A 15,510-nucleotide genomic window follows, 5' to 3' on the forward strand; every position below is an offset into this window, starting at 1 on the left:
GCAATTGGCCTATTTCTTCAGTGCCGACAGTTCTATTCTTTAATATACAAGAAATTTCAATCGTCCTTATAATTTCAACAAGACACAATTGAAGAACCGACTCACTTCGCTTGTTGATGCCAAAAGATTCCCTAACACAGATGTGGATGGTGTTGTGCGATGAGTTGTGCAACTTTAGAGCTGAATCACAACATTGCAGTAAACTGAACGCACAGTTCCAAGCATTTTCAACTTCTGATCGACTGGACACTTTCTGGTATGCCATTCTATCAAAGAGCACCTACAAGAAGCTATGGACTGTACAGTCTGTACTGCAGATGCTCATGTTGTCTCATGGCCAAACCACGGTTGAAAGAGAATTTCGTTCAACAAAGAAATCATTACACACAACATGAAAGAGCGAACGGTGGTTGCCCTAGCAGGCCTAGCTGCATGCTGTGGTTGATCATGTTGCACATGTTGGTGGCGTGACAAGATGACCATCACTAAGAAGATGCTGCTTGCAGCTGGCATTGCCAAAACAGCCTACAATACTTATTTGGCAGAAGAGAAAGAGCAGAATGCAAAGGCCCAGAAAACACAGTAGATAAGGCTTTGCTGGATCAGCTAGATGAACTGAAGAAGAAATGGCTTACGGAGGAGGGCATCAAGGCGCTTGAGCAAGCAGCAGATGAACATGCAGAAGCAATGGAGAGAAAGGGGGATTTGAAAATTATCGCAAAGTTCAACGTCATGAGGCGATCATTGAAAACAAAGCTAGACACTCTTGAACTGAACATTAAAGAAAAAGTTGATGAAATAGCTGCCAGTTGAATGTTAGGGTAGTGGTGTTGACGAGTGTTCTGAACTGTATTGACATTATCATGTACAATCTTGTGTGCATTACTCAATATTTGTTGTGATTTGACACTATTTAATTCATAATAATACCAGTGCAGTGGGCTTGATTTTAAGATATGTGTCATTTTTGTTCCTCTGTGTCTGTCTGCTCTATGCATTTTCACGTTTTATATTTATCAACTGTATGAGATGCTAGAATGTGCACGGTTAGTCTTTCAGTCATGCTAAACCTGTCGTATATTACTCTTGGAAAATTATATTGATGTTCATGGAGAGTCACGGAAAAGTCATGGATTTTTTTCTAAATTCCAAACAGTGTCGCGCCAAGTCTTTAACAAAGATAAAAACTTCTGCCACCACAAGTCTTCAACACAATAAAAAAGTCTCGCGCTAAGTTTTGCAAATATTATCCGCTGGCAGGAACGAGAAGTTAAATGTTTCAAAATTTATGAAGCTAGGATACTTATTAATCTATTGCTCGTATAATTTTGAGCACTCAAATTAGTTTTACGTTACTCTGGTCTCTGGATCCGTTAAATTATAATCCCATGGTGTAACAATCAAACAAAGATAATAACTGAAATAAAAAAAATACTTGGCGAAGCAATTGGAGAGCAAAAGGCCTAGAAAATACCTCCATATTTTGAAAGCATTTTTGAAATTAGGTGTTCATGACATAAATTAGACATTTTTTATTTTACCTTCAATATTTCAAAAAGCAATTTTGAAATTATGTCTTCATGACATAAATTAGACATTTTTTATTTTACCTTCAATATTTCAAATAATGATTACCGCCAGCCCTTGAAGCAATTCACATGACCAGCAGCCATCTCAACACTTTTAAATATTGCTGATTGAAACACTCTCGATCAGAAATTATATGGTGGGGCAATGTGGTTACTTTGTTCGCATGCCTCAGCACGAGAATAGTTAATTTCAATTTCGTTAGTAGTACCTGATGTGCAAAATTTGATGTACAAATTATATTCCACCGTTCTATAATTAATCAATGCTCCATTTTATTGTGGATTTATATTATTAATTTTTAAATTATGGATTAATTAAGCAGGTTACATTTTTGCATGCATAACGTATCAGACTTGCTCCATAATGTGTTCGATTATAGTTTCAATTTATGGCAGAACTTTATTAAGTCAAGTAACCTGTAACTTACAACCCGAAGTTACTACGAACTGTTACTGTTGTCAGTACGCCGCGAGGTCTCATTGAGTGAGGAGGTGGGCGGCGCGGCTCGTAACCTGGTGGTCACTGAAAGGCTCCAAGTTAAACTTCCGTTGCTAGAATTACATCACAAATGGCCGGATAAATTGCGCTGCAAGGCGAGCAAACTATTTTTCTCGAGGTCAGTCAATGTAATATTTCTGTTGATTTTACTTTGTTAATGTGGAGTTTGAACGAAGCGCAGCCACTGGATCTAAAACGTAGGCAATCGATAATTGTCTCACATTGAAAGGAATCTGTGAACACAGAGCGCTCTTTTTAATATTGAGCAATACAGAATATGTTAAAATAATTATCGGAGCACTTATGTCGGCAAGATAATCATTTTGACGTAAGTAATTATTATGATATTTTGAAACAGGAAGGAACCAGGCAAGCCACAATCGATTTAAAACCATCTACCTAGGCAAGATCAGGTCAAATAGAAATCGATCAGGTGAAGCGACTGTCAATTACTAAACTTCGTTCAATACTCTTAATTCTGGGTTTGGGTAAAAAAATTCTACATTTCAAGACTTTTTAAATCCCAATAAAATTAAACTTCCTGCGAATATCCAATCAATGTCGTATGGTCAAGTCTGCATTTAATGTTGCTCAAGAGCTGATGTGAGCGCAAGTAATTGTTTCGAGACCTTCATTAAATTAGCAAATGAGAACTGCCATGTTCTGATGTAGGCTGCAGCGGCCCGCAGGTATAGGCCTGCCGTGTTCTGATGTAGGCTGCAGCGGCCCGTAGGTATAGGCCTGCCGTGTTCTGATGTAGGCTGCAACGGCCGCAGGTATAGGCCTGCCGTGTTCTGATGTAGGCAGCAGCGGCCGCAGGTATAGGCCTGCCGTGTTCTGATGTAGGCAGCAGCGGCCGCAGGTATAGGCCTGCCGTGTTATGATGTAGGCAGCAGCGGCCGCAGGTATAGGCCTGCCGTGTTATGATGTAGGCAGCAGCGGCCGCAGGTATAGGCCTGCCGTGTTATGATGTAGGCTGCAGCGGCCGCAGGTATAGGCCTGCCGTGTTCTGATGTAGGCTGCAGCGGCCGCAGGTATAGGCCTGCCGTGTTGTGATGTAGGCTGCAGCGGCCTGCAGGTATAGGCCTGCCGTGTTGTGATGTAGGCTGCAGCGGAAATCTTCATCTTATTGTCTGATTTTCGTACAATGCATAAATTTATTTAACGTCGGAAAATAATTACAATGTTAGATATCGTATCGTCACTGCAATCATACCCACAGGTGCAGTGTTTATTGCTCCACATCACCCACAATCATGGTGCTCCACATCACCAACAATCATGGTGCTCCACATCACCCACAATCATGGTGCTCCACATCACCCACAATCATGGTGCTCCACATCACCCACAATCATGATGCTCCACATCACCCACAATCATGGTGCTCCACATCACCCACAATCATGGAGATGATGTAGGTTGCATTAGTCAAGCGTCTGATGATGATATTGCTATGAGCCTATGTACTGCTTGGTCTATAAAATACAATCTGGTGATAAATTGGAATAAAATACACGGTTGAAATAAAAAAAATTGAGCCTGGGCCTACCATAATATAAACAGCATACAGCCCCTCCTCCACCCTGATCCCTCCACGCTGACCCCTCCACCCTGACCCCTCCTCCCTGGTCCCTCCACCCTGACCTCTCCACCCTGACCCATCCACCCTGACCCCTCCACCCTGACCCCTCCATCCTGACCCCTCCACCCTGACCCCTCCACCCTGACCCCTCCACTCTGACCCCTCCACCCTAACCCCTCCACGCAGCGGCCGCAGCAAGCGACCAGCGGCGCTCATTTCCGGCGTTACGCACCTGCCACCCCGCCCCCCTCCTCTGTTTTCAACCTAACATTCCCCAAATGTTTTTAACATCCAATTCCGTCATCCCTGTTTTCAACCTAGTATTCCCCTTCCTCTGTTTAACCCCCAATGACCTCACCAATGTTTTTAACATTGCATTCCCACCCTCTCTTTTACTCTACAATCCACTCGCCCCTGTTTTCAACCTGCAATATATATCCCTCCCCTCTGTTGGTAGCCTGCTATTTCCCCCTCTTCGTTTTAAACACACATTTGGTGGCTTCCCATTGTACTGACCTGTGGCCGCATGGTCGATGTGCACAGCCGTGGTAATTAAGGACCGTTTTCTTTACATTATTTAATTATATTTATTTGAGTTATTTTTAGAGTCGTGTAGCGATACATAGTCTCACCGATGCGGCAGATGGTGTGAAGCCAAAGCACTATTCTAGCCTTATATGTTGATTCTAATGTCATGGAGTATTCTGTCGTCCGTTGGATCAAGGAATTGCGGGGAATAGTGAGAGACAATAATGGTGCACGCTGCTGTAAGGAACACTAAAATTGAATTGAAAGTCATTTTAATTGCATTTATCGAGCATTGTTGTTTGACTACTATAACTACGATACTTCACGCATATACAGTACCTTAGGCTTGAGGCAGCATCGCGTATCTACGCGTCACCGCTGGCAAAGTTGATTTATTTTCATTAATTATATATTAAATACGTCTTTGTGTTCACGAATATTGCCGTCGTCGCACGTGGTATGAAATCATTATTAATCTTGAAGGAAGAGGTGTCTTTTTCTCTATATTTAAGATAATTTGGAGATGGCGATGACGTCACGTGTGTCGTCGGCTTTGGGCGGTTAGTCACGATGCAATCAAAAAACCGTGAGAAGCTTGCGAATTTCCGGTCTAAGAGCGGATGAACGAACTACCGTCCTTACTCATGTCTGCCTGAGTCAACTTTGTGCCGGCTTTAATATGTCTGCCTGAGTCAAATTTGTGCCGCGGCTGTGATGTGCACTGCCGGCTCTACTATGTCTGCCTGAGTCAACTTTGTGCCGGCTTTACTATGTCTGCCTGAGTCAACTTTGTGCCGGCTTTACTATGTCTGCCTGAGTCAACTTTGTGCCGGCTTTACTATGTCTGGCTGTGTCAACTTTGTTCCGTGGCTGTGATGTGCACTGCCGGCTTTAATATGTCTGCCTGAGTCAACTTTGTGCCGGCTTTACTATGTCTGCCTGAGTCAACTTTGTTCCGTGGCTGTTATGTTCTGCCGGCCTTCGCAAATTCGCTTTTATTTACTCAATTTTTGCACTAATTCATAGCGCTATTCTTTAATGTATTTAAATCTCGACTTTTGTTGGCGGTGACCAGTTGTTAGACCTGTAAGTGGACCGCAGTTGTTAACGCTCCGCTGCGTACAGGAAATTCTCCTAAATTCATTACCATCAAACTTCCTGAGGTTTCTTCTTTTCCCCATCGCTGCAAGACGCAATTTTCTTTCAAGTGAAGCTCACGAAAATGAAACTAACTATTATATTTACTATTAATTAATCATTAACCACTATTAATTAATAGTTAGTTTAATTTACTATTGAGTAGTTAAATTATTGAAAGGAAGATTAATATCATTTCTATTTTGCAACGTTTTTGCTGGACCAAACAAACGTCTTAAGAAGACAAGTCTGAAATTGATATTGACTATATTTCTCCAGCTTTACTCTTCATGTGACTTATTCGTGTGTCGAGGTCAAGTGCTGAAATTAAATCATGCTCATGTAAACAATATAATCCTAAAGTTTTGCTGTGTAGAACCCCAAATGTTTTTTAATGTGAACTAATTTCAGCGACCCTTTCCTCAAAAAAAAAAACAATTTCTGTACACTCAAAATTCATTTATAACATCAAAAACGTGTTTCAGTGGTGTATAATTGCACCAAACTCGGTTTAGTCTTCCTTGGGCGCTGTTAATGTATAGTTCAGTAATATTTACGAAAATATGCTTGCTTTAGAGGGGTTAACGTACTGCATGCTGACTTTTACGGCTCATTGGCGGCGCCTTGCGGAGATTTAAACCAGCCTTCGTCCTGCCACCGCATGTCAGCGTGAGGAGGCTATACGTACATATACATTGTACATATACATATATAAATGAGGCGTATGAACATGAGTTATGACATGTTATATGTTAGTGCGATGTGATGTATATATAAATAAGGCGTATGAACATGAGCTATGACATGTTATGGGTTAGTGCGATGTGATGCATATATAAATAAGGCGTATGACATGTTGTGGGTTAGTGCGATGTGATGTATATATAAATAAGGCGTATGAACATGAGCTATGACATGTTATGGGTTAGTGCGATGTGATGCATATATAAATAAGGCGTATGAACATGAGTTATGACATGTTATGGGTTAGTGCGATGTGATGTGTATATAAATAAGGCGTATGAACATGAGCTATGACATGTTATGGGTTAGTGCGATGTGATGTATATATAAAGAAGGCGTATGAACATGAACTATGACATGTTATGGGTTGTCGTTGCCAAGTAACGGATTTTTCGTATATGAATAAAAATTATGGAGAAGCGTTTACATTTGCAGGATTATCAACAATGAAACAAGCCGTCCAAATTATTTAATAATTATTGCGCGACCAAAACAAGATTGAATAGCTCCAATAATTCAATAATGACGTTGTCATTGGGCCATTTGTGTTTGTTCAAAGAATGTTATGTTGTCTTTTTGAACACTGAAATCCATTGTACGCTAATTTAAATCACTCTTCAGACTGTTGATTTGGTATGCAAAACCAATTGGCCACGGTACTTAGGAATAATTACATTTGTTTACGAGAGATTGTAGAAATATCAGTGATTCTGTGCCGAAAAATTTCCGCTGGAGAAATAACAGGCAACGTGTTGAGACGTCGTCTCACAGCGACCATGCGTCGCGTTGAGACGTCGTCTCACAGCGACCAGACGTCGCGTTGAGACGTCGTCTCACAGCGACCAGACGTCGCGTTGAGACGTCGTCTCACAGCGACCAGACGTCGCGTTGAGACGTCGTCTCACAGCGACCAGGCGTCGCGTTGAGACGTCGTCTCACAGCGACCAGGCGTCGCGTTGAGACGTCGTCTCTCTGGACCGCGTCGTTAGTTCCGACTTCGCAACGCTAAAAGCGCTCGGCCGATGACGCGTTAAGACAAAGACACCGAATCAGTTCAGTTCAAAGTCACCTCCTTCAAATGAAATTAAACGTTTCGTTTAATTTGAGCGCATTCTCAACCTTCTTTTCGCGTGTGATCCCTTTGAAGAATTTACGGCTGAAGCAATCCGACTGAAAGATTCTTTTGTATTTCGAGTGTAATATGGACTCGCATTTATTCAAATTTTGATGTTCAGAGTCGACTATGTGTGCTTTATTACTATATATGTGCTATAAACTTTATCTGAAGTGCCTTATTTTCCTGTATTAATTGATAGATTCAGTACACTAAATTCCAACATGATCGATTTGTCTGTGCGGCCGTATTGTGAATCTACTATAGAATTTTTAAGTTTATTATTTTTAACCCAAAAGGAGGTTTGATCCTTCGTCATTGTTGAACTTAAATTATTATTCCTGTAGTTTCCCATGATTTATGGCACAGCATAAACCTTTTGTGTATTGTAATGCAATAATGGACAAATATGGGCTTACAAGTTTCTATTAGTTGTATATTGGCATAGTTCACGCGAGATGTATAGTAAATCGTGTATTGTATATTGCATAGTTCACGCGAGATGTATAGTAAATCGTGTATTGTATATTGCATAGTTCACACTAGATGTATAGTAAATTGTGTATTGTATATTGGCATAGTTCGCGCGAGATGTATAGTAAATTGTGTATTGTATATTGGCATAGTTCGCGCGAGATGTATAGTAAATTGTGCATTGTATATTGCATAGTTCACGCGAGATGTATAGTAAATTGAGTATTGTATATTGCATAGTTCACACGAGATGTATAGTAAATTGTGCATTGTATATTGCATAGTTCACACGAGATGTATAGTAAATTGTGCATTGTATATTGCATAGTTCCACGAGATGTATAGTAAATTGTGCATTGTATATTGCATAGTTCACGCGAGATGTATAGTAAATTGAGTATTGTATATTGCATAGTTCACGCGAGATGTATGATAAATTGAGTATTGTATATTGCATAGTTCACACGAGATGTATTGTATATTGTTTATTGTATATTGCATAGTTCACGCGAGATGTATAGTGAATTGTTTATTGTATATTGCACAGTTCACGCGAGATGTATAGTTAATTGTGTATTGTATATTGCATAGTTCACGCGAGATGTATAGTAAATTGTTTATTGTATATTGCATAGTTCACGCGAGATGTATAGTAAATTGTGCATTGTATATTGGCCTAGTTGACTTGAGGTGCACAATGGTCGCCTTGCTCCGCAACAACGCGCGCTCTGTCATGCGCACTCCCATTGGCCGCTGCGCGTCCTTCGCTTCCATTCCTCGTTGACTCTAAAACGTAAGAAATAATTCAGATTCTAAAGACCAAGGGAAATCTTTCCGCTCCGTTGCTAAAGAATGGCAAAAAATTGCTCTAAATGAAGCTGAGATAAAAAACTTGGTCCTCTGTATAAATGAACCGGCACACCTCAGTTCAACCTTCTTAGCCTTTTTGTATGTTTGATTTGAATTGAAGTTTACAATCGTTTTGTGTTTCAAAGAGTCTGTACAACTTCCCTACATTAATTCTGCGCGAAGTGCAAAGTTGCTTATGATTTCTTAGTGTTCCATGCTATTGACTGCATCAAGTGTCAGAAGATAGAGATCGCCACAAATAAATTAGAAAAATTTGACGGTTTTTGACTCTCGTGTAAGAGTTTCAATAGAATTCATGATATCGGCTCATGGCCTCACTTTGGATGGTGACTAGCCGCTAATTTGTCCGTTCAATTAATCCCTTTGTTTTTTTTTTAGAAATTCTTGCTGATCTATTTCATTAGCAACGTTTTTACGCACGTGTTGAATAGAAGACATATGATCGCTCAATTTTATTCAAGCAACCGTAATTACTTGCTGGATGCACTTCTGTGTGTTAATAATGAAACGTACTACAAATATTGTTAATCACACAATAATACATGTAGTTCCATGGCACTGAAAAATGTTTGTAACTCAAACGAATAATTTTCACCTATAATATCGTCTCATTTGCTACAATTTATGAAATACTAATTATTAACCTTTGGCTACGGAGTGTGAGTCTTGGTAACAGACCTTCATATACAAATTATGCAATTTCAATTAATTATATTTTTTCGCTAATAATTACCAAGGTAAACTTAACGAACTGTTTCACTGGACAGGAAAATTCTCGAATATCTCTTCTTGCGTCACACAAAGAAAAGAATCAGAGCAGCATGATTAAGTCCAGAAACTGCTGCTTAATTGAAGGCCAAGCTTGATGGTGTTTTGAGTTTCTAAAGTCCTGTCAAGAGAAGTGGTCCGCGCAATTGTCACGAGATCGAGCCGCTTTCTCGTTGTCCCGTGTTAATGTTTGCTTACCTTCTGCCGTGTCGAGGTGTCAAGGGTGCCGTCATCGCTCGTGCATGTCGTTGGCACCCCGCCTTGTTCCCCCTGTGGGGGAACTTACTGGATCCCTTCCGGCAGAAACTTACTTCAGCGGCGCAATATTAGCGAAGCTGTCGCCGCGGCAAGACAACGCCTTGCAGCGAGCTGCTGTGCAGCTGTAAGGCGCGTTGAGTTAGTTAACGCTGTCGCTGCGGCAAGGCAACGCCTTGCAGAGAGCTGCTGTGCAGCTGTAAGGCGCGTTGAGTGAGTTACAGCTGTCACTGCGGCAATACAACGCCTTGCAGCAATTGCTGTACAGCTGTAAGGCGCGCTGAGTGAGTTACAGCTGTCGCAGCATTTAGACAACGCCTTGCAGAGAGCTGCTGTGCAGCTGTAAGGCGCGTTGAGTTAGTTAACGCTGTCGCTGCGGCTAGTCAACGCCTTGCAGCGAGCTGCTGTACAGCTGTAAGGCGCGTTGAGTGAGTAACAGCTGTCGCTGCGATGTACAGCTGTAAGGCGCGTTGAGTTAGTTAACGCTGTCGCTGCGGTAAGACAACGCCTTGCAGCGAGCTGCTGTACAGCTGTAAGGCGCGTTGAATGATTCGCTGGCCGGTAATGCAGCAGCAACACATCGCTAACATTAGGAACTTGGCGTCGGGACTGCAACAGTGTCAAACAGTACCGACGCCAAAAATAACTTATAAATACAGTTTCAAAGACTAATGGATACTGTTGTAAGGAGGTGGAATAAAAGATTCCTAAAAAACTGGATTTTCTTTCAAGATTACATAAACATAATAAAGAAAATAATTATTGCACAGAAAATCAACATTACATACGGTAATAAAGAAAACTAGTAAGCACCCATGCAATTATTTAAAATTACCTAAAATAATATATTGTTCAGTTCAATTAATATATAATACAATGCCTTAATATATCCTCCTTGTGTTCTTTTTTTATAGTAGAACTACATTGCTAGCGTAACGAAGAAATTAATTCATCTTACATCGCTGTGAGGTGACCATGCTATGAAAAAACTAGAAGGTATGTTTCGCGAAATTCGTAATTTCGGCACAAAATTTGGCGCTTCGCTTTGGTTGAAAGACTAAATTTATTGTCTATTGTCTGTGAAAATTAATTCAGTTTGGGACAGCAATATTGAATCAAACAGATTGTTTCCAGTATTTTTATACTTCTTTCCCGAAAAATCACTGTAGCGGACACTTCTTACAACAGTCCCATCCCACCTGTACATCCAACACAGCTAGTACATAACTATTGTGCTTCAATAAAGCCTATAGTATAAAATAAATGTTGTTCCCGATTTAATAAATAAAGAACTGAAAGAAAGACATATGGCGTAACTTGATGGCATTGTGAGCAAAAAGTGCAATCACAAACGACATTGCTCAGCATTGCTACTTTCAACAGCAAAAACCAGTAACGTTACTTGAATCTTCTTGAATGTTATTGAAACAAAATTGCTGTGTCAGGCAATTAGTGCAGATAGTGTGGCTGTGATCACAAAGCTGCGACCTGATTTGAGTGATAAGATGACAAGTGATGACTTGATTGGTTACCTTCACATTTTTCTGATGATGCTACTCGAAGTTCCACGCTTATTAGAATTTCTTAATTACTTCTTCAAACCAACAACAAACTTTAAGTACTGCACGACAAACCCTGCAGTACTTAACAAAATCATCAAAATTATATGACCACACAAATTTTGCATAGTTTGTACGACGGTTCTGCTGAATCTGACAGCAATTTTGTGTTAACCCCTGATTTAATAATGAATCTCTTGGCAAATGAATAATATCTTCGGACGCTGCCCAAGGTCGAATATAACAACGGTATCGTCTTCAAGTGTCGAATGATTCACTACCGGATTGTGGATGTAAACTTCACGGTTGGTTAATTGAAGACTGTTAGATGTTTTGTTGGCTGACCACGTGGGCCTAATGCAAACTTCCTCGTGACATGACGCAGGATGGCCGTTATACGAGGGCCGTATGACCGCATCATGTACGTATTATTGCCGTCATGATTTTATCCTGTCATGGCTGTTTTTGATCATCTATTTTAATGCAAAAGTATTTAATTGTTCGTAGTTATTTGCCGAGTGGTAAGTGCATATGTACAGTATATGCTCATGCATATGCTATAGAGTCTCAAGGGAGTTTATGCGCCATTACAAAAGTAGATAGTTAAACTACCTATTAACCTATATTAGCTTTGGCTTTTTAGCGCATTTTCTCATTTATGTAAAAAAGGCGCTATTGTGCTCGCCATGTCCATCTGTCTGTCCGTCCGTCTGTCCGTGACTTCACGTTTGCGTCGATGAGAAAATGCGCTCTCTGTCACTCACTGCGGTGAGTACCGAGTTATATTTTTACCTCGGTCAAGTCATTTGGGTTTGACAATTGAGTTGTCCGTTGGTCAAAGTTGAATATGATGTTGGCTCTTGTCTCCTTGAGACAGGGCGGCCGGATATTCATCTCGCCTGATCAGAGACCAGTTGGTCAGCTCTTCGGTCTTTAAAATAAATGTCGTGCAGTGTGAGTACCAATCGCAAATGCTTTCTTTATTCTGTTATACGAGTTTGAATGTGTATTTGTGATCTTATCTCATTAATTCTTTTCTTTTATTGCTGCGGGTTATCTTAAAATGAGAAATTCTCATCCTCAGTGCTTTTGGATAGTTTGCCTGGGCTAATTATAGTATCGTAGATTTGTACCAATCTAAGCTACTACTCAAGTTCCTGCAAGAGGGGAATTCGCAAACAACTGTTGAAACTCACGACTACCACAAGCATTTCCATTATACAACCAAATTCATCAATTACTTTTACCCTTTATGGCAAGAATTTTTTAGTAAAAGAGTTTTTGAGTATTTTAATTGAATGATTGAATATTAAATCCGTGTTATGACTATAATTTTGCTCTCAATCGAGCTAAAATGAGCAATTGATTTAGTTTTGGACATGATCAGTTTACGCTAATTTGGTGTCATTAGCGGAGTCTCGCAGTACTTGTTTGTTACGTGGCGTTAGTGCCGGAACGATTCGACCAATCACGATCGCGAGTTTATTTTGTGGCCTTGAATGCAGTATTGTAGGTAACCACTTGGCGCATTCATGGCGTGACGACGCAGGCAGGCGGCCGTGACGTGTCACTGCCGTATGTAGATGCTGTGGCTGTTTTATAATGAAAATTTGCTGGAATTAACGCAGCATGAAATATAGATTTTGTTCGCGCCGTTAGAGTGATTCAATCTAATAAAATCTAATAAGAAAGTATAACTCAGTACTCACTGCAGTGAGTAACAGAGAGCGCATTTTCTCGTCGACGAAAACTTGAGGTCACGGACAGACGGACGGACAGACAGACAGACAGACGGACGGACGGACTTGGCGAGTACAATAGTGCATATTTTCCATAAATGAGAAAATGCGCTAAAAAGTGACTTTCATTCCATTTTTTGTCAACTTGCGCCAACGAAATTTTAGAAAGATTTCGTAAAAATGTGGATATTACTCAATTACATACCTTCAAATCGGAACATTTTTAAAACTCTATTTCATCTACATTTCAGGTCAATCGCTGCATCAGCCTCAGAGTTGGACGTGCTTCACATGAGGCCTGCACTACAAGCACTACATAAACCTCCGTTACCCATCCTCCATCGCAAAGTCACGCGTCACTCAATACTCTTCCGAGTCGAAATTAATTCAGCGAATTATGAAGTTAGATTTAAGAACCAAATGATTACACTTCTATTGGTTGTAGCCAGCGATGCTAAAATGGCTAGTCACTCGCAACCCGGGCACCGATGAGCCCGGGCAGTCAACCGACAGATACTTCGTGCATTCCGTCTCAGGTTATTTGGACAACAGCGAACTGCCTCCCACAGTCAACTTGAGCTTAGACAACTCAACGGCCATCATACAGCAACATTTGCTGCCAAGTGTCTACTACAGACGCACTCAACAGCCCAATGACCGTCTTTTAAATAACAATATAGCTGGAATCGGAGACTCTGAAAAGCCTGGATCACTTAGGACAAATCACCTTCATTCGAAAAATTTGTCATTGCCTAATGAACATAGGCAAGGTAAGCATTATCACTACGCAGTGTCAGATATTCTAGTCGCCAACGAAGCTCAAATGCAGGCTGCTATGGCAGCTCCTAATTTTCTCAGCTCTGAAGTGGTGCAAGATAAACGCCATGCAGGCTTTTCATCATCACCGCCGTCAACCTCTGCAGACGTACCACAAGAATCGCACGTAAGCCAGAAACTCTGGTCGCATCCGGTGGAGGCCCAGATGCTAGTAGGATCTGAACATTTTCTGATGACGGCCCTGCCTGCATCAGAGCTTCATCACCTGCCTGCATCAGAGCTTCATCACCTGCCAACATCAGAGCTTCGTCATCTCACCCATGAAAGGAAGGTGCTCTCCGCCGCCATCACGGACGATCCGCTCGCCACGCTCTCCGGCCGCCGCCACAAACGAATGCACGAAGAAATCTACGCCGTGTCCAGGTTGGTGGTCAAGTAACCATATTGTTCTATAAAAATATCATTTATAAGCGTACAGTGTCGCTAAGAATAAAATATTTCGGAAAATATATAATAATAATAATAATAATAGTTATCATATGAATATCAGTATTTTCAAACTCCAGGTCAATGGTTATTACCAAAGTCTCGCAGGCACATCAATGCACTACAACTCCTAAGGAATGGTTAATCTTTAAGTGCTAATTTCAGAACTTCACCTACGCTGAAACCTAACGAGTGAGTCTTATCCATCCTCCGTACGACTGCTTCTCAATATCCGTTGTCTCTTCGTGATTTCTCCAGCGAATAATAATGACGTTTTGATAATGAAGCACCATGAAAGTACTAATGCGTCTGTATTTTTTTCACATTTTACTAAGAATTAAAGAGTCATTACATGCTGCTGTTCGTTAGATGTTATCGTAAAAATGGCGAATATGTCCAAACGTCTTCATATTATACTACCTAAAAACACAAACTGTTTCCCTGATCAACATTGTTATAATTGTTGTGTGATTGTGTTGATGCACGCTACGAATATATACCCCCAAATTGTACCGATCTCTCCCAGCAACAGGAAATTTCAATAAGCTACTTAAAATAATCCTGCATTTTGAGCGCATCTAATGAAGTAACGAAAATACAATCAATGAAACAATCGATTAAGTCGCCGAGGAAAATTCAAAATCCTGCCTGTGATTTTATTGTTATTTATTCCCGTATAGTCTCGTAGACGGTATATAGTGTGCTGCCGTCTATTACTGGCTGAAAATTATAAATTTAAGTCTCTCAGCAAAAATCATTGCACTTATTCACTGTTCGTTGGTAGAGAAAATTTAAGCAAAATACTTTGAAGTAGAATGTTAGACCAATTTCCAACTGCTGTATGAATGTGAATCGTTAGGACAGTACCTCTTCTGACAGCTCTAATATTATTTTCATTGCACAGTGTTCTTCACTACTGAAGCGTCAAACCATACTCCCTCATGCTAGTTGATCAGCCTATTAGAACTTGTATTTCTTATGGAGTTTAATGCACCAGTATTCACTTCACCATCGGCTCCTTCACGACCGTGGGTCTCGCTGCAGTTCAGTCACTCCTGAGCAAATGATCTTCTTCCGGCGCCGAACTGCTCAAGCCATAACTCCGAGCCTCTGCTTTGTCCTTTCTTCTTCTTTCCACGCCGCCGCCTCGGTCAAGTCATTTGGGTTGAAAGAAATTAATTTTTCGATGCATGAAGAATTTTTTTTTTTGTCGGCTTGTCAACGAAAAATAAATCTTCTGTTATGAATGGTGAATTTTCATTTTGTTTTTCTCGAAGGATATTCTTGAAGCAATATTTATTCAAAACTATGAAATTTGCTCGTGTTTTTTTTTTTTAATTTCAACAATTCAAGTTCAAGTTCATGCCATCGCGCCCATCGGTTTTT

At 40.6% G+C, this 15,510-nt stretch overlaps 1 protein-coding gene across 1 annotated transcript; it reads left to right on the forward strand.

The window, feature by feature from the left end:
- The first annotated feature begins 2,069 nt into the window (after positions 1–2,069).
- Positions 2,070–15,191, forward strand: LOC125178904. Its single transcript, XM_047883748.1, has 4 exons — positions 2,070–2,206; positions 13,113–14,061; positions 14,205–14,264; positions 15,122–15,191. Exons 2-4 carry the CDS (start codon positions 13,313–13,315, stop codon positions 15,189–15,191), a joined length of 879 nt encoding a protein of 292 aa, XP_047739704.1. The 5' UTR covers positions 2,070–2,206; positions 13,113–13,312.
- Positions 15,192–15,510: the final 319 nt, after the last annotated feature.

Source organism: Hyalella azteca, unplaced genomic scaffold (assembly GCF_000764305.2).
Source record: "Hyalella azteca isolate HAZT.00-mixed unplaced genomic scaffold, Hazt_2.0.2 contig13563, whole genome shotgun sequence".
NCBI classification, from domain to species: domain Eukaryota; kingdom Metazoa; phylum Arthropoda; class Malacostraca; order Amphipoda; family Hyalellidae; genus Hyalella; species Hyalella azteca.